A 12731-nucleotide genomic window follows, 5' to 3' on the forward strand; every position below is an offset into this window, starting at 1 on the left:
CCCCCATCTCTAAAAACAAAACTATTTTTAACTCCCATGTATATACAGTGTTTTCAGGCTACTGTGATTATCATTGATTTGACTAAAACGATGGTGCTTGAAAGCTCAGTGGGACTCAATGGAGCTGCCTCAAATTTTTACCAATGAGGGAGGCAATTATTACTGATTTCATGTCAGCCGTGTTCTGCTGTCAGTCTGCAATTTCTTGTGACTCTGTCACTGTGGAAAAATCTGTGATGCAAGGCTAAATTAGATTTGCTCATGATGTGTTTGACTGGCACCCATTATGTGCAATGGACAAATGGGAGCTGCGTGAATGGGGGTGGGAAACATTGGTTATATCTCAATTCTCCTGCTTTTTCTGAAAGCAGGTCCCCATTCATGGGTGATTAACAGGCAGATCAGGGAGGTGGGCAGTGTTGCTTGGATGGCTTTGACTAATCTAACTACTGCTGCTGCCTCGCTTGGTTAATGGCTGCTACAGGCTGGCTTGGAAAACCCAGACATGCAATAAAGACAAACATTAATACTATATAGAGCTCCACTGTCAAAGCCTAAATCCTACTAACACACCTTTATGCAGCCACAAGAAACACTACAGAAAGTGACTCGACTGACTGACAACTCCAGAGATTTAAACTGATTATTGGGTGTTACTGGAGTGAAACCAGAGTCTACCTTCAAATCATCAATGCCATGACACATTGGTAAAGGAAAATGTAAATAACAGCTCAGTGCACCAAAGCCATACTGATCTCATCCAATCTAAGTTACAGTATTCCAGTTTGACTGTAGGTCTGGTAGGTTTAATTAACTGTGGGTATTTATCTACTTTATCATTATCATTTCAGTGGTTACTGATTCCATTGGGTGCATGCTTGAACATTTAAATAACACACTATATTATGTCTTTTGCTATAGTTTTAAAAACAGAATAAAAAAGGTCTACCTAACCGATATTGTAACCACGTCATCCTTATGTTGTAGTTTCTTTTACACATTTATCTACATGTCAATTTGTTTTTATGATAGGGTTGATCGTTCATAAGCCAAGACAACTACAGATTTAGGTTGGCAGACCAAAAAAACATTTTAACTAAATGTCAAATCCATTTTAAGCACATGCAATCTTTTTCATTAGAGGTTAGAATTGCACCATCGTGAATTAAGTGACATCTTGACCACTCAATAGACTTGCTCTTCCAACAGCAATAGAAATATTGCTCCACCTAGTGGAGGCAGCCGTTGTGATGCTACAGGGAAACATCCTGACCATTCGGACTTGATTTATCTCCTACAGTAAGAATGACTCCTCGCTCAATGTTAACAGGGTTTCTTTTTAATAAAAATCCTCGTGAACTGTAAAAGTGAGGCTGTCTCCACTCTACATTTTCAGTGTGCGTGCATGTGCATGATTGCGCACGAGCTCTATATGGTAAACCATTTCAGAGGTGGCACTAGAACAGATGAAACAAGAAAAATAAAAAAAACAGCATAAAGCGCGGTGAGGGGAAAAGGAGGGATTATTTAACGTTATCGACAGAAATATGGAACAAACTTGCAGAGGAAAACAAATGTAACTAAATGAAAGAAGACTGCTTCTCGCTGTTACACTGAGACTTTATTTCAGACAACGCTGCGCTGAGCACGGTGCCCTATTTCCAGGCGGCTCTGTCTACCTGCGCTGGGCCCCTCCCCTCTCTCCTCCGCCTCCCCTGCTCGGAGTTTGTGTTGCACTCGTTGCAGTAGGAGGGTCCATGTGCACAGAATGACGTCTCTCTGACTTCCAAGTCAAACCGACTCCTCCGTTTGTTTTTATACCTATTTTTTATTTATTTTTTTTATCTCGGGCCCAGCATCGCTAATCTGCAAATTTGCGGCCATAATGTGAGATCATCTGCTGCTGTCGTCCGACCCGTCGCTGCCGTTCGTCCTGTCAGGGAGCAGCGGCTCGCTGTTGAGGATTACTAGTGATAATACGCAGTAGACTTCTCCAGTGTGTCTAGCTGTCAAACTGAAAACTATGTATTGGAAAGAGTAGACAGAGCACATTTGTTGATATTTATTGACTTTGCCTTTGCGTGTCTTTTTTTTTTTTTTTTGGTCCTCTGGATTATCGCTGCCCAGCAACACGGCCACCTGACAACTCTGAATGTCGTAATTAAGGTAAGAAAGGACGGAGCTCAGTGTTTGACTGTACATTTTTATTTGGCGCTGGGTCTGAGGTGATAATGAAAGCAAACTCGTCACTGCTCAGTCGGATAACTGAATACTTGCATCCCGGGTCCATTTGCTGCGGGGGGAGAGAAATCTAATAACTTTACACCGGGACCGTTAGCTCTGTGTCTGGTCCATCAAAGTCGCCAAGAAGTTTATGCACTTTGTGTACGATAAAAAAAATAACCGCAATCATATAGTAGATGTTATCTGTTTTATCTGTGTCTGTAAGCGTCTTTCAAAGGTGCTGAGAAATATCTAGTTCTGTCAAATTACTACCAAAAATCAGACTTTAATATTTCATATTTCATTCTTTCTGCACTTAGTCCTTCTTGTCATTCAAAAAGCTGTCAACGAGACGACTTTAATAATAACTTTAACAGCTACAGTTCAGCAAAAATCGTCTTTTAGTATTTACTCTGCGCATACGCAAAATGGAGAGACATGCAGAGAGTTGCATGTCCTACAGAGGCAGGGCAATCACGGCAAGTGGGAGGAATTATCACACTGACATCTATTTTCTATTTTGTTTGTATTCATGGATCTGCACACAATGCATGGGGCATTTTGCAGGCAATGTGAATAACTTTAATTCAGATGTCTTGTCTGCTCCGCCGCTGTGAGCCCGTCAAAGAGTGCGCCGTAGCGCAGAAAGATACATATTCAAACATCACCTAAAGCAACGCCTCATTATTGCAACCTGCTATAATGTGTCTGATTGTGCGTCTGATTGTTGCCAGTGTTGTTGTTGCTTTTGCACATGACCGCTAAAGCAACATTTTAAGTTATGTCGCAGCAATGTTGTGGCTGCAAGAGCAGTAACTATTGAGTGACAGCTTTCCGACCAACCCATGGATGGGCCTGATAAAGCTGGTGGATTTCTGGCTGAGCTGTCCAATAGAGGCGCAGCAGAGGTGGGGATTTAAAACGAAAAGCCCAGACGACGTCACGTAGATACATTAACCCTTGCAATGCAGTTTTCGTCAAGTTATCAGACTGTACATCCCCTGTAGTGCAGTGATGAGGAGCTTTATCTGAGAGAGAGGAAATATTGTACTGACTTGCTTTGGAATTTTTCAGATTTAACATATTGTTTACACAGCATCGTTCATGTTTTTGTCTCAGTGTTATATTTATAAATAAAGTCAAATTACTTAAATCAAGTGCGTGTTATTTGTAGATATAATATTTCTACATCTTCACACAGACATTTTTGCTTCGCTCTTCCCTTCTGAAGCAGAATTTACTGCTATCCAAAACCAAAGAAGACTATATTTACACTCTAGATTTAAGATTCATTAGCATATTCCTTAATAAAAATATTTGTCTCACATGAGACCAGTAATCTCTGCCTGGAGGTACTTACCCTTAATACAACCTGTTACTCAACTATTATTATTAAATCAATGACTTGTGTGCAGCTTTTCTCATTCATTTCTTTTCTTTTCTTCATTTACCAGGTGAATCGATGAGCCAGCTATGGAGACCAAAAGATACCAAAGTTTCTTTGATGGAAGTGATACAGAGAACAGATGGTCGCAGGTCCCCATCACCATGGAGCACTGCAGCAGCACAGAGGATTCAAGTCTGACTAGCAGCGATATCCTGATGGACATAGTCAATGTCAGCTGCCCTGCTGGAAGCCCAGCCACCGACTGTAAAGACAACAATACAAAGAAGCAGGAGCAGCCAATGCTTCGGCTTGTCCAGAACCAGCCATTTGTTCTCCCACACTTTAACAACTCCCTCCATGGTCATAAGCAGGACATGGACTCTAAAGAGCTTTCCAAGACCGTGGCTGAGTCTATGGGCCTGTATATGAATGCTGCCAGGGAGGCAGACTTTGCCTTTAGCCAGCACGGGGGCAGTAGCAGCCCTGGGAAGATGTATACAGTGTGTGGACGGGCTCTAGAGGAGACCCAGTGTGGATCCACAAAGAGCCCCAAGTTAAAGCCATTTGGGTTCCAGCAGTCCAGCACCACTCCCAGAGAATGCACCACTGGGACTCCAGTGAGCTCGGCCTCAATGCTGGCCTCATCTCTGTCCTGCAGCCCCCAGACCTCCAGCTCCATCTCCAGCCCAGGGGGCAGCAACAATATGGTGTCATCAACCACCAGTCCTCTTACGTGTTTTGGACCAGTGTGCTCATCCGTCAATAGTCCTGTCAGCCAGACGTCTTGTGCTGCAACTCTGGCCAACATCAAGCGCAGGAATTCAGCCACATGTAGCCCCGTGGAGTCCAGCACAGTGGGCTCACCACCTCTCACCAGCCCGCACAACGTCATGAGGTCCCCCATGTCCAGCCCCCAGAGTATGAGTAGTGTGAGATCGCCTCCGTCCTGCAGCACCACCTGTAACATTAGGTCATCTGTCTCGAGCCCCACAGGTGGCTGCTGCACCAGCACTGCCAACAACGGCAACACAGCAAGGCCCTCCATCTCCAGTCCGGGCAAAGTGGGCACCATGGCTGTCAGCAGCCCACAGAACCCCTCCTCAGGTGGGTTTCCTGTTTGCAGTCCTGCTGGCGGACTGGGTTTGGTGCAGAATGACACCAACAGCCCAGAAGCAACAGGTCTGACCAGAGACACAGACTTCAAGAACTTTGAATTTCCTAAAGTAGAGATGGTAGATGGGGAGGTGTTCAACGTCGGCTTAGACCAGATGGGCATGGTTAAGTACATTAAGAACGAGCCTGGAACTGACTTCAGGAGCATGTGTTTAGGCGGCTCCAAATGTAATGTGAGTAGCACACCTTTTATCACACAGATTAAGAGTGAGCCAAACAAAGATGAGGGGTGTATGAACCAACAGCCCTATGGTGAGCAGTCACCATCCCATAGTCTCTATCCTGCGTCTGAGACCACCTACCTGTCCTTGAGGAATAACATTGATGAATACAGTCTTTCTGGTATCTTAGGACCCCCTGTCCCCTCTATGAATGGGACCTATGAGCCGGATGTGTTCTCCAACAATGTCCTGTCTAAAGGGGTTAAGCAGGAGACCACTGATGGCAGCTATTACCAAGAGAATAACAGCATGCCCACATCGGCCATTGTTGGAGTTAATTCCGGTGGACATTCATTCCATTACCAGATTGGAGCGCAAGGAACAATGTCTTTCACGCGGCATGATGTGAGGGACCAGTCCAACCCTTTATTGAATCTAATTTCGCCCGTAACGGCGTTAATGGAGTCGTGGAAATCTCGGCCGGGCATGTCACAGGCCAGAGGTGAGGGATACCTGGGTCAGAACTGCATCACGGACAGCATGACGAGGTAAGGAGAATAAAGACCTCTCTATGTCGTCCGAGTGAGTGCCTTTCCAGTGTATCGCCGTCACATCTCTGGCTTGAAAGCTGTGACATTTTCAGAGTTGTGATAAGTATTAAAAAGTTCAGCTTCATAGAGAGAAGCAATTTTTCCTTGTTTTGGTGTGAGTATACCAGTTTGTTACAGTCAGACTCATATTACACAAGGGAGTTAGGGCGTTTGCTTTGAACAGAGCAAAAATAATAACAGCAGGGCTTGGGAAAGGCAGCGGGATGCTGGCTGGGGGAACAGGAATTAAAGGACGGGGTCCAGGTCATTGTTATAGTAGCATGTGATCACAACATCATCCCTGCTAGCACTGCCCTGTGGTCTACTGTAAAACAGAGGCAAAGTTTACCTCTTATCAGATCAGGGGCCTGTGTGTATGTACAACAACAATATTTATTGGTCTGTTATCCGGAGTTCCAGCTAAGAACTTGTGTAATGCAAATATCTGTTTTTATGGGCCCTAAGCCATTGACTGCATCATAAATTATAAATGATTGATCACATGCTTTTGTTGCCAAACTGATGAAATAAACAGTTTGTTTTGTGAGGGTGGGGGCTGAAACAAAACAAACAGGCCAAAGAGAAGAAAATCTATAATCGGTGCCAATCTGGCAAAGTGCAACTTTGACACAGTTGTTGTGCTTCCAGAGTATTGTGGTGTCCTAGTTGCATGTGAAGCCGAAGGAAGTAAATTATCATCAACACGATTAATAACAGTGAATATCAAAGCCGTTATCTTGACCATGAGACACATGGTAACATTGTTGAAAATACAGAAGTATAATCACAGTGAGAGGTGCTGGTGTTTATTTGCAGTAAATCAGAAGAAAGGTTTGTAGTCCAGGGAATCTGGGTGGGATGATTTTTGCGTATTTTAACAGCAGTAACTGTCTATTGGTGTTATCATAAACTACATGGCTATCATGTATTTATGCATGTGATGTTATAAATGCTCACTTTTGGCTGGTGCAAAGAAGCACTAAATAAAGTTGTAAATGACCTGCTTAGTTGCACAGCTTTGATGTGTCAGACACTTGCTGTAAGAGAAGTACAGTTTGTGAGCTGCTGCTTGTGTGGTGATGTACGTTGCTCCGCTATGTTCGGCGGTGCCTTGACCATGACAATTCCAGACCGACTTTGGGCAACTGATGTTGCACAGAATCTCAAAATTGAGATTTATTAGATCAAAAGCTTTCCTGATTGAATTTGTGGAAACCAACTTTGCAGATCTCACTGATTGCTCTGCTACGTTCAGTTGTCTATTTTTCATTTTCTTCAGCTTCTGCCGTTCAGATTGCAGTTTCAGTTTGGAGGAAGGGACTTGGAAAAAGTCGGTTTATTGGTGTTTCATCACTGACTGCTCTTGTTGAACTGCACACTGATTTACTGTAGCAAAATGCAAAACATTTTACATGATGGTTGTTTTTCAGTTTGTATGTTTTATGCATCTATCATAACTGTGGTCTGATTTGGTCACACTGAACTATTTATCTAACAAGCAAAATTGATTAACACTAACTGATTAATTCATATCTAATGCATTGCTAAAAACTACATTAGATTGATTGTACTCATTATATTTTGTACTCAAACATGTATAGTAAGCATGTTGTGTGTCTGTATTTATTCAGACTGCATCCAACCCATAGATCTGACCTGATTATCTCATGAGGGTTATTTATGTCTTCTCTGTTTGACATGTTTATTCAGCTTTATATGTACAGTACACGCTCGTCTAGAGAGTAGATACTCCGTCTGTCTGTGTGTGTGTGTGTGTGTGTGTGTGTGTGTGTGTGTGTGTGTGTGTGTGTGTGTGTGTGTGTGTGTGTGTGTGTGCTATGACAAGGCTCGCAGCTCTGAGGAGACTGATACAGCCCTGTTACCTTGGAGGCGACCCATATGGCAGGAGCCAAAGCGATGTTGACGGGATCACTGCCACCTTGGTCATAATGAGATCCAGCTTAGCCCTAATGTCAGACAGGATGACAGTAAGAGTTGGGCCACATGGCAGCCAGCCAGGCAGGCTAGGAAGCAGATAGACACAAATACACATATACGTATACATACAATTATGTACACACACACACACACACACACACACACACACACACACACACACACACACACAGACATTATTTAGATATAGAAATGTCTGTAGAATGCAAGAATATAACTTCTTTTCCAGACGTTTCTGCCTACGTTCAGTGTCCTGTTACACCCGTAGTATTGTATTGATTGACAGCTATACTTAGACATAAACATGGGCTTATTGTACCCTGCCTGAAATCTGAAAATGCACTGCAGGAAATCTGTGGCACTGCCGAGCGTTGGGCTGACTACATGGTGCCCAGGCCCAATATTTCATAGGCAAAAATGTTACGTAACCATTAAAAAGCACAACTAAAAGTCTTTGATCCGCTGAAGCCTTGGATGACAGAGTATAAAATCCCTTGGCTCGTTTTTTTTCCTCACTTTGGTTTCCTGTGTAAATGGTTTTAATTAAAAATGGCTGCTCATCTGAGCAGTCTGGATTACTTTGTGCAAAAACCTTTTGACTCAGATTCACAAGAGAGGAGGAAGGGGGAACGAAATAAGTCACCCAAACCAGAATTGTTGTATTTATGTAATGTTTGATTTAAACTTAATGCTAAATCAAACTAGTTGTATTGTATTGTACGGTGTATTGTACGCGATTAGAGGTTTGGATGCTGACATTTTTCTAATACAAAAAAGTTTAATTCCTTTATTTATTCTCTTTAAGATTATTTAAAAAGCTGTGGACTGTAGTTTTAAGTCCATTATGAAGTAAGTCAGATTTGTATGAAATATGAAAATATGGAAATTATCATTAGATGACCTACATTTGTGTGCTGGATTATGTTTGTTCGTTGTCTAAATCTCCAAATCTCTTTTCACCCTATTTAGGGTATTTTTGTCCTGGTTTTCACAGTAATGTTTCACCAAATAGAATTACTCTAAAACTTGTCAGCCCCCTGACCTAATAATTTCATAATCTGACAAATGGTAAAGACTCATAATAGAAGCCAACAATGTATTTTTTTTTCATTTAGATGAGCTCTTATTATTGCCATTGGAAAAGTAGCACTTTACTATTGGCCGACATTTCCCTCGCTTTAAGCTTGCAGCCAGATCAACAGTGTCCATCATGAGGAAGCACCAGGGAGAATGCTTTGCACTGGACTCTGGCCAACCCTCAATGTTCTGCAGAGGGATGAAAAGGCATACTCCTGAGAGCACACTAATAAGGCTTTAATTGTATGTTCCTCCACTAAATTAATGGATGGAAATGATTTGATTAATTCAGACACTGCTGGGTACTAATATCCAATTAAATCCCAACACCAGGCATGCACAGGGGCTCCCAGTGCATTATGGGTTCCTGACTATAAAACGGGCAGCTGCTAGTTTGGGTTGTGAAAAGGATGTTACAGGTGTTTGTGTTGGAGAATGGCTGTGTGGGTCTTGTCTGTCTCTACTACTGTGGCAAAGATGATGTCTTATAGTGCAAGTGTATTTATTTTATGTGTGTACTGTCAAAACTTTTTGTTCTTAATTTAAATATTACTGTAAATCATTCATCATATTATCATTTAATTCTAAATCATATATACTGACAAACTTCAAGTAACATGTTCATGTTTTTTCTCTATTAGACTCTCCTTAATTTTCAACTCCCTTAATTCAATGAGATTTAATGAATGCCAGATAGCTTTAGAAAAACACACAAGGAGCTTCTTTAGCTCTTTTGTATGTGTAGAAACTCTTGATGATATCTCAATGCAGGCCTGACAGTCATCAAGTGTGAGTAATTTCAAGAGTGCACTCTTAAATCAATTTCTTTTGATACTGATGTATGCGACTACCAGCCCGTATATTGATAAAAAATAATGCAGCGTGGACGGCAGGAACTATTCACATTTAATAAATAACTTGGGGTCAACCAGCTGAGGATTAAAGTCATCTTGCACTACATTTTATAGTGAGATTCCTGAGATTCTCAATGAAGAACCGTAACTTCATATAAAAGAAGACATACAGGTTTTTTTTTCATTTAATAAGAGTTGTCTCAAAAGGAATTTTCTGATTAATCCAGACTGTGTGGTGGTTTGAGAGGACACTGGGTGAAAAGGTCATGTTTTTAATTGTGAAGATAATTGATTGCCCACCAAAGGATATTGGGACTAGTTGATCTCAGCCTATAGTTATTTTCAATGAAATGCAACACAGCACTCAAAACCAATGTAAAAGTACCCTGCGCATGAAGAAAATGTAATCGACCCTTTGCTAAGCCTTGCCCCCTGCCACTATTCTGTCAAGCTGTCAGAGCTACCATTGAGCCCACACTGTCACTAACTGCACTCCATGAATAAGTGTCAAACACTTTTGAAAAACAAAAAGAGATTTCAAAGAGAGGCAGAAAAAAGGGTCACAATATTACTATATTTGTTTGAATTATATATCCAGGATGTTAAACTGATTCAGTGATTCAGGCGAAAACGGGTTGAAAAGACAAAAAAAGGACCTAAATCCTACAGATCACACTGTAAAAGTTAACCCCAACATCACCTGGAGACTGAGACAGAAGACAATGAACTTAAGGAACAACTCTGTTCCTGTAAAGCCAGGTTGGTCTTAATTTGCTGGTACAATCAATAAAAAGCAATGTGTTATACATTCAGTTTCCCTTCAGCAGTGTGAGTAGCATAGAAGTAGTAATGCTAGTTAATGTACCCTGCAAATGATGGCTCCATAGGTTTTTGAGAAACATATTTCTCCTTCCAACCTCTCAGTGATGGTTCAGTTAAGACCGTTGATCAAAATTGGTCAATAAAGCTACAGGTAAAGACTCGTATATGCATTTAAACAATGTTAAAATGATCAAAGTGTAACATTTGTCACGTTAAACGTGTTTCACATGGACTGAAATGCATCAAAAGTGTCTTCTGAACTGTTGGCATAGCACTTTGGGACAAGCACATGAATAAATCTGTATACGGCGTCTTAAGTTCATACTTTCAGTGCAACAGTCCAACAGTGAGTGAAGAAAATCAACTCGTACTCCCAAGCACATAAATAGCCATGTTTTCCCATCAAGTATGAAAATAAAGACAGTCAGTGCAAGACTTTCTTAAGATTTTCAACCTGTGAATCACTTTAAAATGAGGAGCGTGACACTGTCTAGCTTATGGAAGCAAGAAAACTAATTCTATACTGATTGACCATTGAAAATATATATTTTTTTATATAATATGATTTCTCATGTCCAAGAACAGCCTTGAAACATCTGAACCAGCTGAACCACCCTACTGCCTGGAACCATTTCTCTTTACTTTAGATAGACAATTAGCTGAACGAAATTATAGAATTTTTTGTTTACTCTCTTTTATGAATCGGCATGAGTATCTTTGCATGGCAAAAAAAAAAAGATGGATGTCTACTGGAAAAAATCTAAATCAATGAAACACTTGAACGGAAAATTATAATGATACATAGAACCCACAAGATCCAGTTCTTTGCCATTTTCTGGGCAGCCTATCACTCATTGGTGTGGGTGGATTGGAGGCTGTGTAGAGCAGAATATTGAGGCTGTATTCAAGGTATGAGTAGTAGAGCTGGGAAAATTCTTAGAGTATAAGAATTTTTCTTTAAAAATGAATGCCTGGCTAAAATAAAAGCTCCATAAGAGGTATTTTAGACCCTGGCTGCAAGGTGATTGTAGTAGTGAGAAGGATTTTTTTTTAGGTAAAGGGTTAAATGGCTGCAGGGAGTTAGTAAACCACTCTAGACTGTGCAGAGATGATATTTGTGCTTAATCTTGAGAGAGATATTTTTACATTTCTCTCACAGCGGAGAAGCTTAGCGCCATCATGCTGTTAATGCTGTTTCATAGCCTCATATTAGGATGCAGTTTAGTTCATTTTTTTTAGTTCATTTTTAGTATCAATATTACACACTTAACCATAACTAGTTTGAAATCCATAAAACCTGAAATGATTGCAACATGTTTTTTTAATATTATACTAAATTTATTCTCCCTAGGATAAAGTGGAGACCAAAACAGAGCTCTGTGTGCTGGATATATAAATAAGCTATTTCTGCTAATAGTTCACCACAACAACTTTATAAGGTGATAATATTTCAATGTTGTGTTTTACAACTTATTCCACTGACCAAAATATCTATTTATGCTGTTTTAAGGAAAAGGTAAAAGTCACTATTAGCATTTTGGCTTTTTGTTTTGCGAGCAGCTCTGTTAAATACTTTTGCTTTCTCAGTCAAAATAAAAAAAAATGTTTACGACAGTATTAGCTGATTCTGATGACATGGTTGAAAAAAATAAGCTTATATACAAAATGTAAACAAGTTTCAGAACAGATCTAAAAATCCAACAGTGTTATTTCAACAGGTATAGCCATGAGGGCGCAATGAAAGCCAGCTCTCTGTTCCATCTTCATGAATGGAATTTTTTTTTTTTTTAAATTTGTGCTATTAAAGCGTAGGAGTAAATGCCTACAGTGGATGTAATCTTTTTAAAAGAACATTGTGTGGCACAATGATCGGATCCTTTTGTTGCACAGAAAAGAAACCATGTTAAAAGTCTCCACTCTGCCTCTCCCACGCAGAGCCATGCGCACACACACACAAGCAAACAACAGGGCCGCCGCCGCCAACAACAACAACAACAGCAGCCGCACACATTTTAGGCCGGACTTGACACCCTAATAAAAGTGTGGTTACTGCTGGCCAAGGCTCCTGGGATGTGAATGCTTGTCTTGTCCTCATTTGAACTTCATCCTGAAACACAGTCTGGTGACAGAGGGCCAGATTTCCACTTGGCCAATCCTGCAGTTGGAGATCTACTCTCCATTACCTACCGCTGACATTCCCTTCTGTTGTTGAGGTCATTAAGTAACTGCATAAAGGAGGCGGAAACTAAATACTGCAAGAAAGCATAGTGCATGCCTCTGTTTTGTGACGAATGCCTTGCTTTTTATAGTGTGCTGCTGTGTAAAATAATGTTGCTGAATGGCAGTACTTTGTTTTACTTAGCACGCATGTAGTCTTCAAGATATCTCACAAGTAATCTTTAAGATCTCCTGAGTCATTAGCTTTGTGTGGAGGAGAAGCTGAATGTAATGCACAATCACCTGAGATGATAGAGCAACATGCTGGTAT

The 12731-nt window shown here is 40.9% G+C and overlaps 1 protein-coding gene across 1 annotated transcript in view; it reads left to right on the forward strand.

Moving 5' to 3' along the window:
* The first annotated feature begins 1751 nt into the window (after window positions 1-1751).
* Window positions 1752-12731, forward strand: part of nr3c2 (nuclear receptor subfamily 3, group C, member 2) — a 72297-nt gene continuing 61317 nt past the window's right edge. The window contains exons 1-2 of the mRNA XM_068727735.1: window positions 1752-2166; window positions 3678-5492. Of these exons, the coding sequence (XP_068583836.1) occupies window positions 3697-5492 (1796 nt within the window). The 5' untranslated portion in view covers window positions 1752-2166; window positions 3678-3696. The remainder of the gene's footprint in view (window positions 2167-3677; window positions 5493-12731) is intronic.

Source organism: Cebidichthys violaceus, unplaced genomic scaffold (assembly GCF_023349555.1).
Source record: "Cebidichthys violaceus isolate CVI_PGR_0920_01 unplaced genomic scaffold, fCebVio1.0.p SCAF_4, whole genome shotgun sequence".
Classification (NCBI taxonomy): Eukaryota; Metazoa; Chordata; class Actinopteri; order Perciformes; family Stichaeidae; genus Cebidichthys; species Cebidichthys violaceus.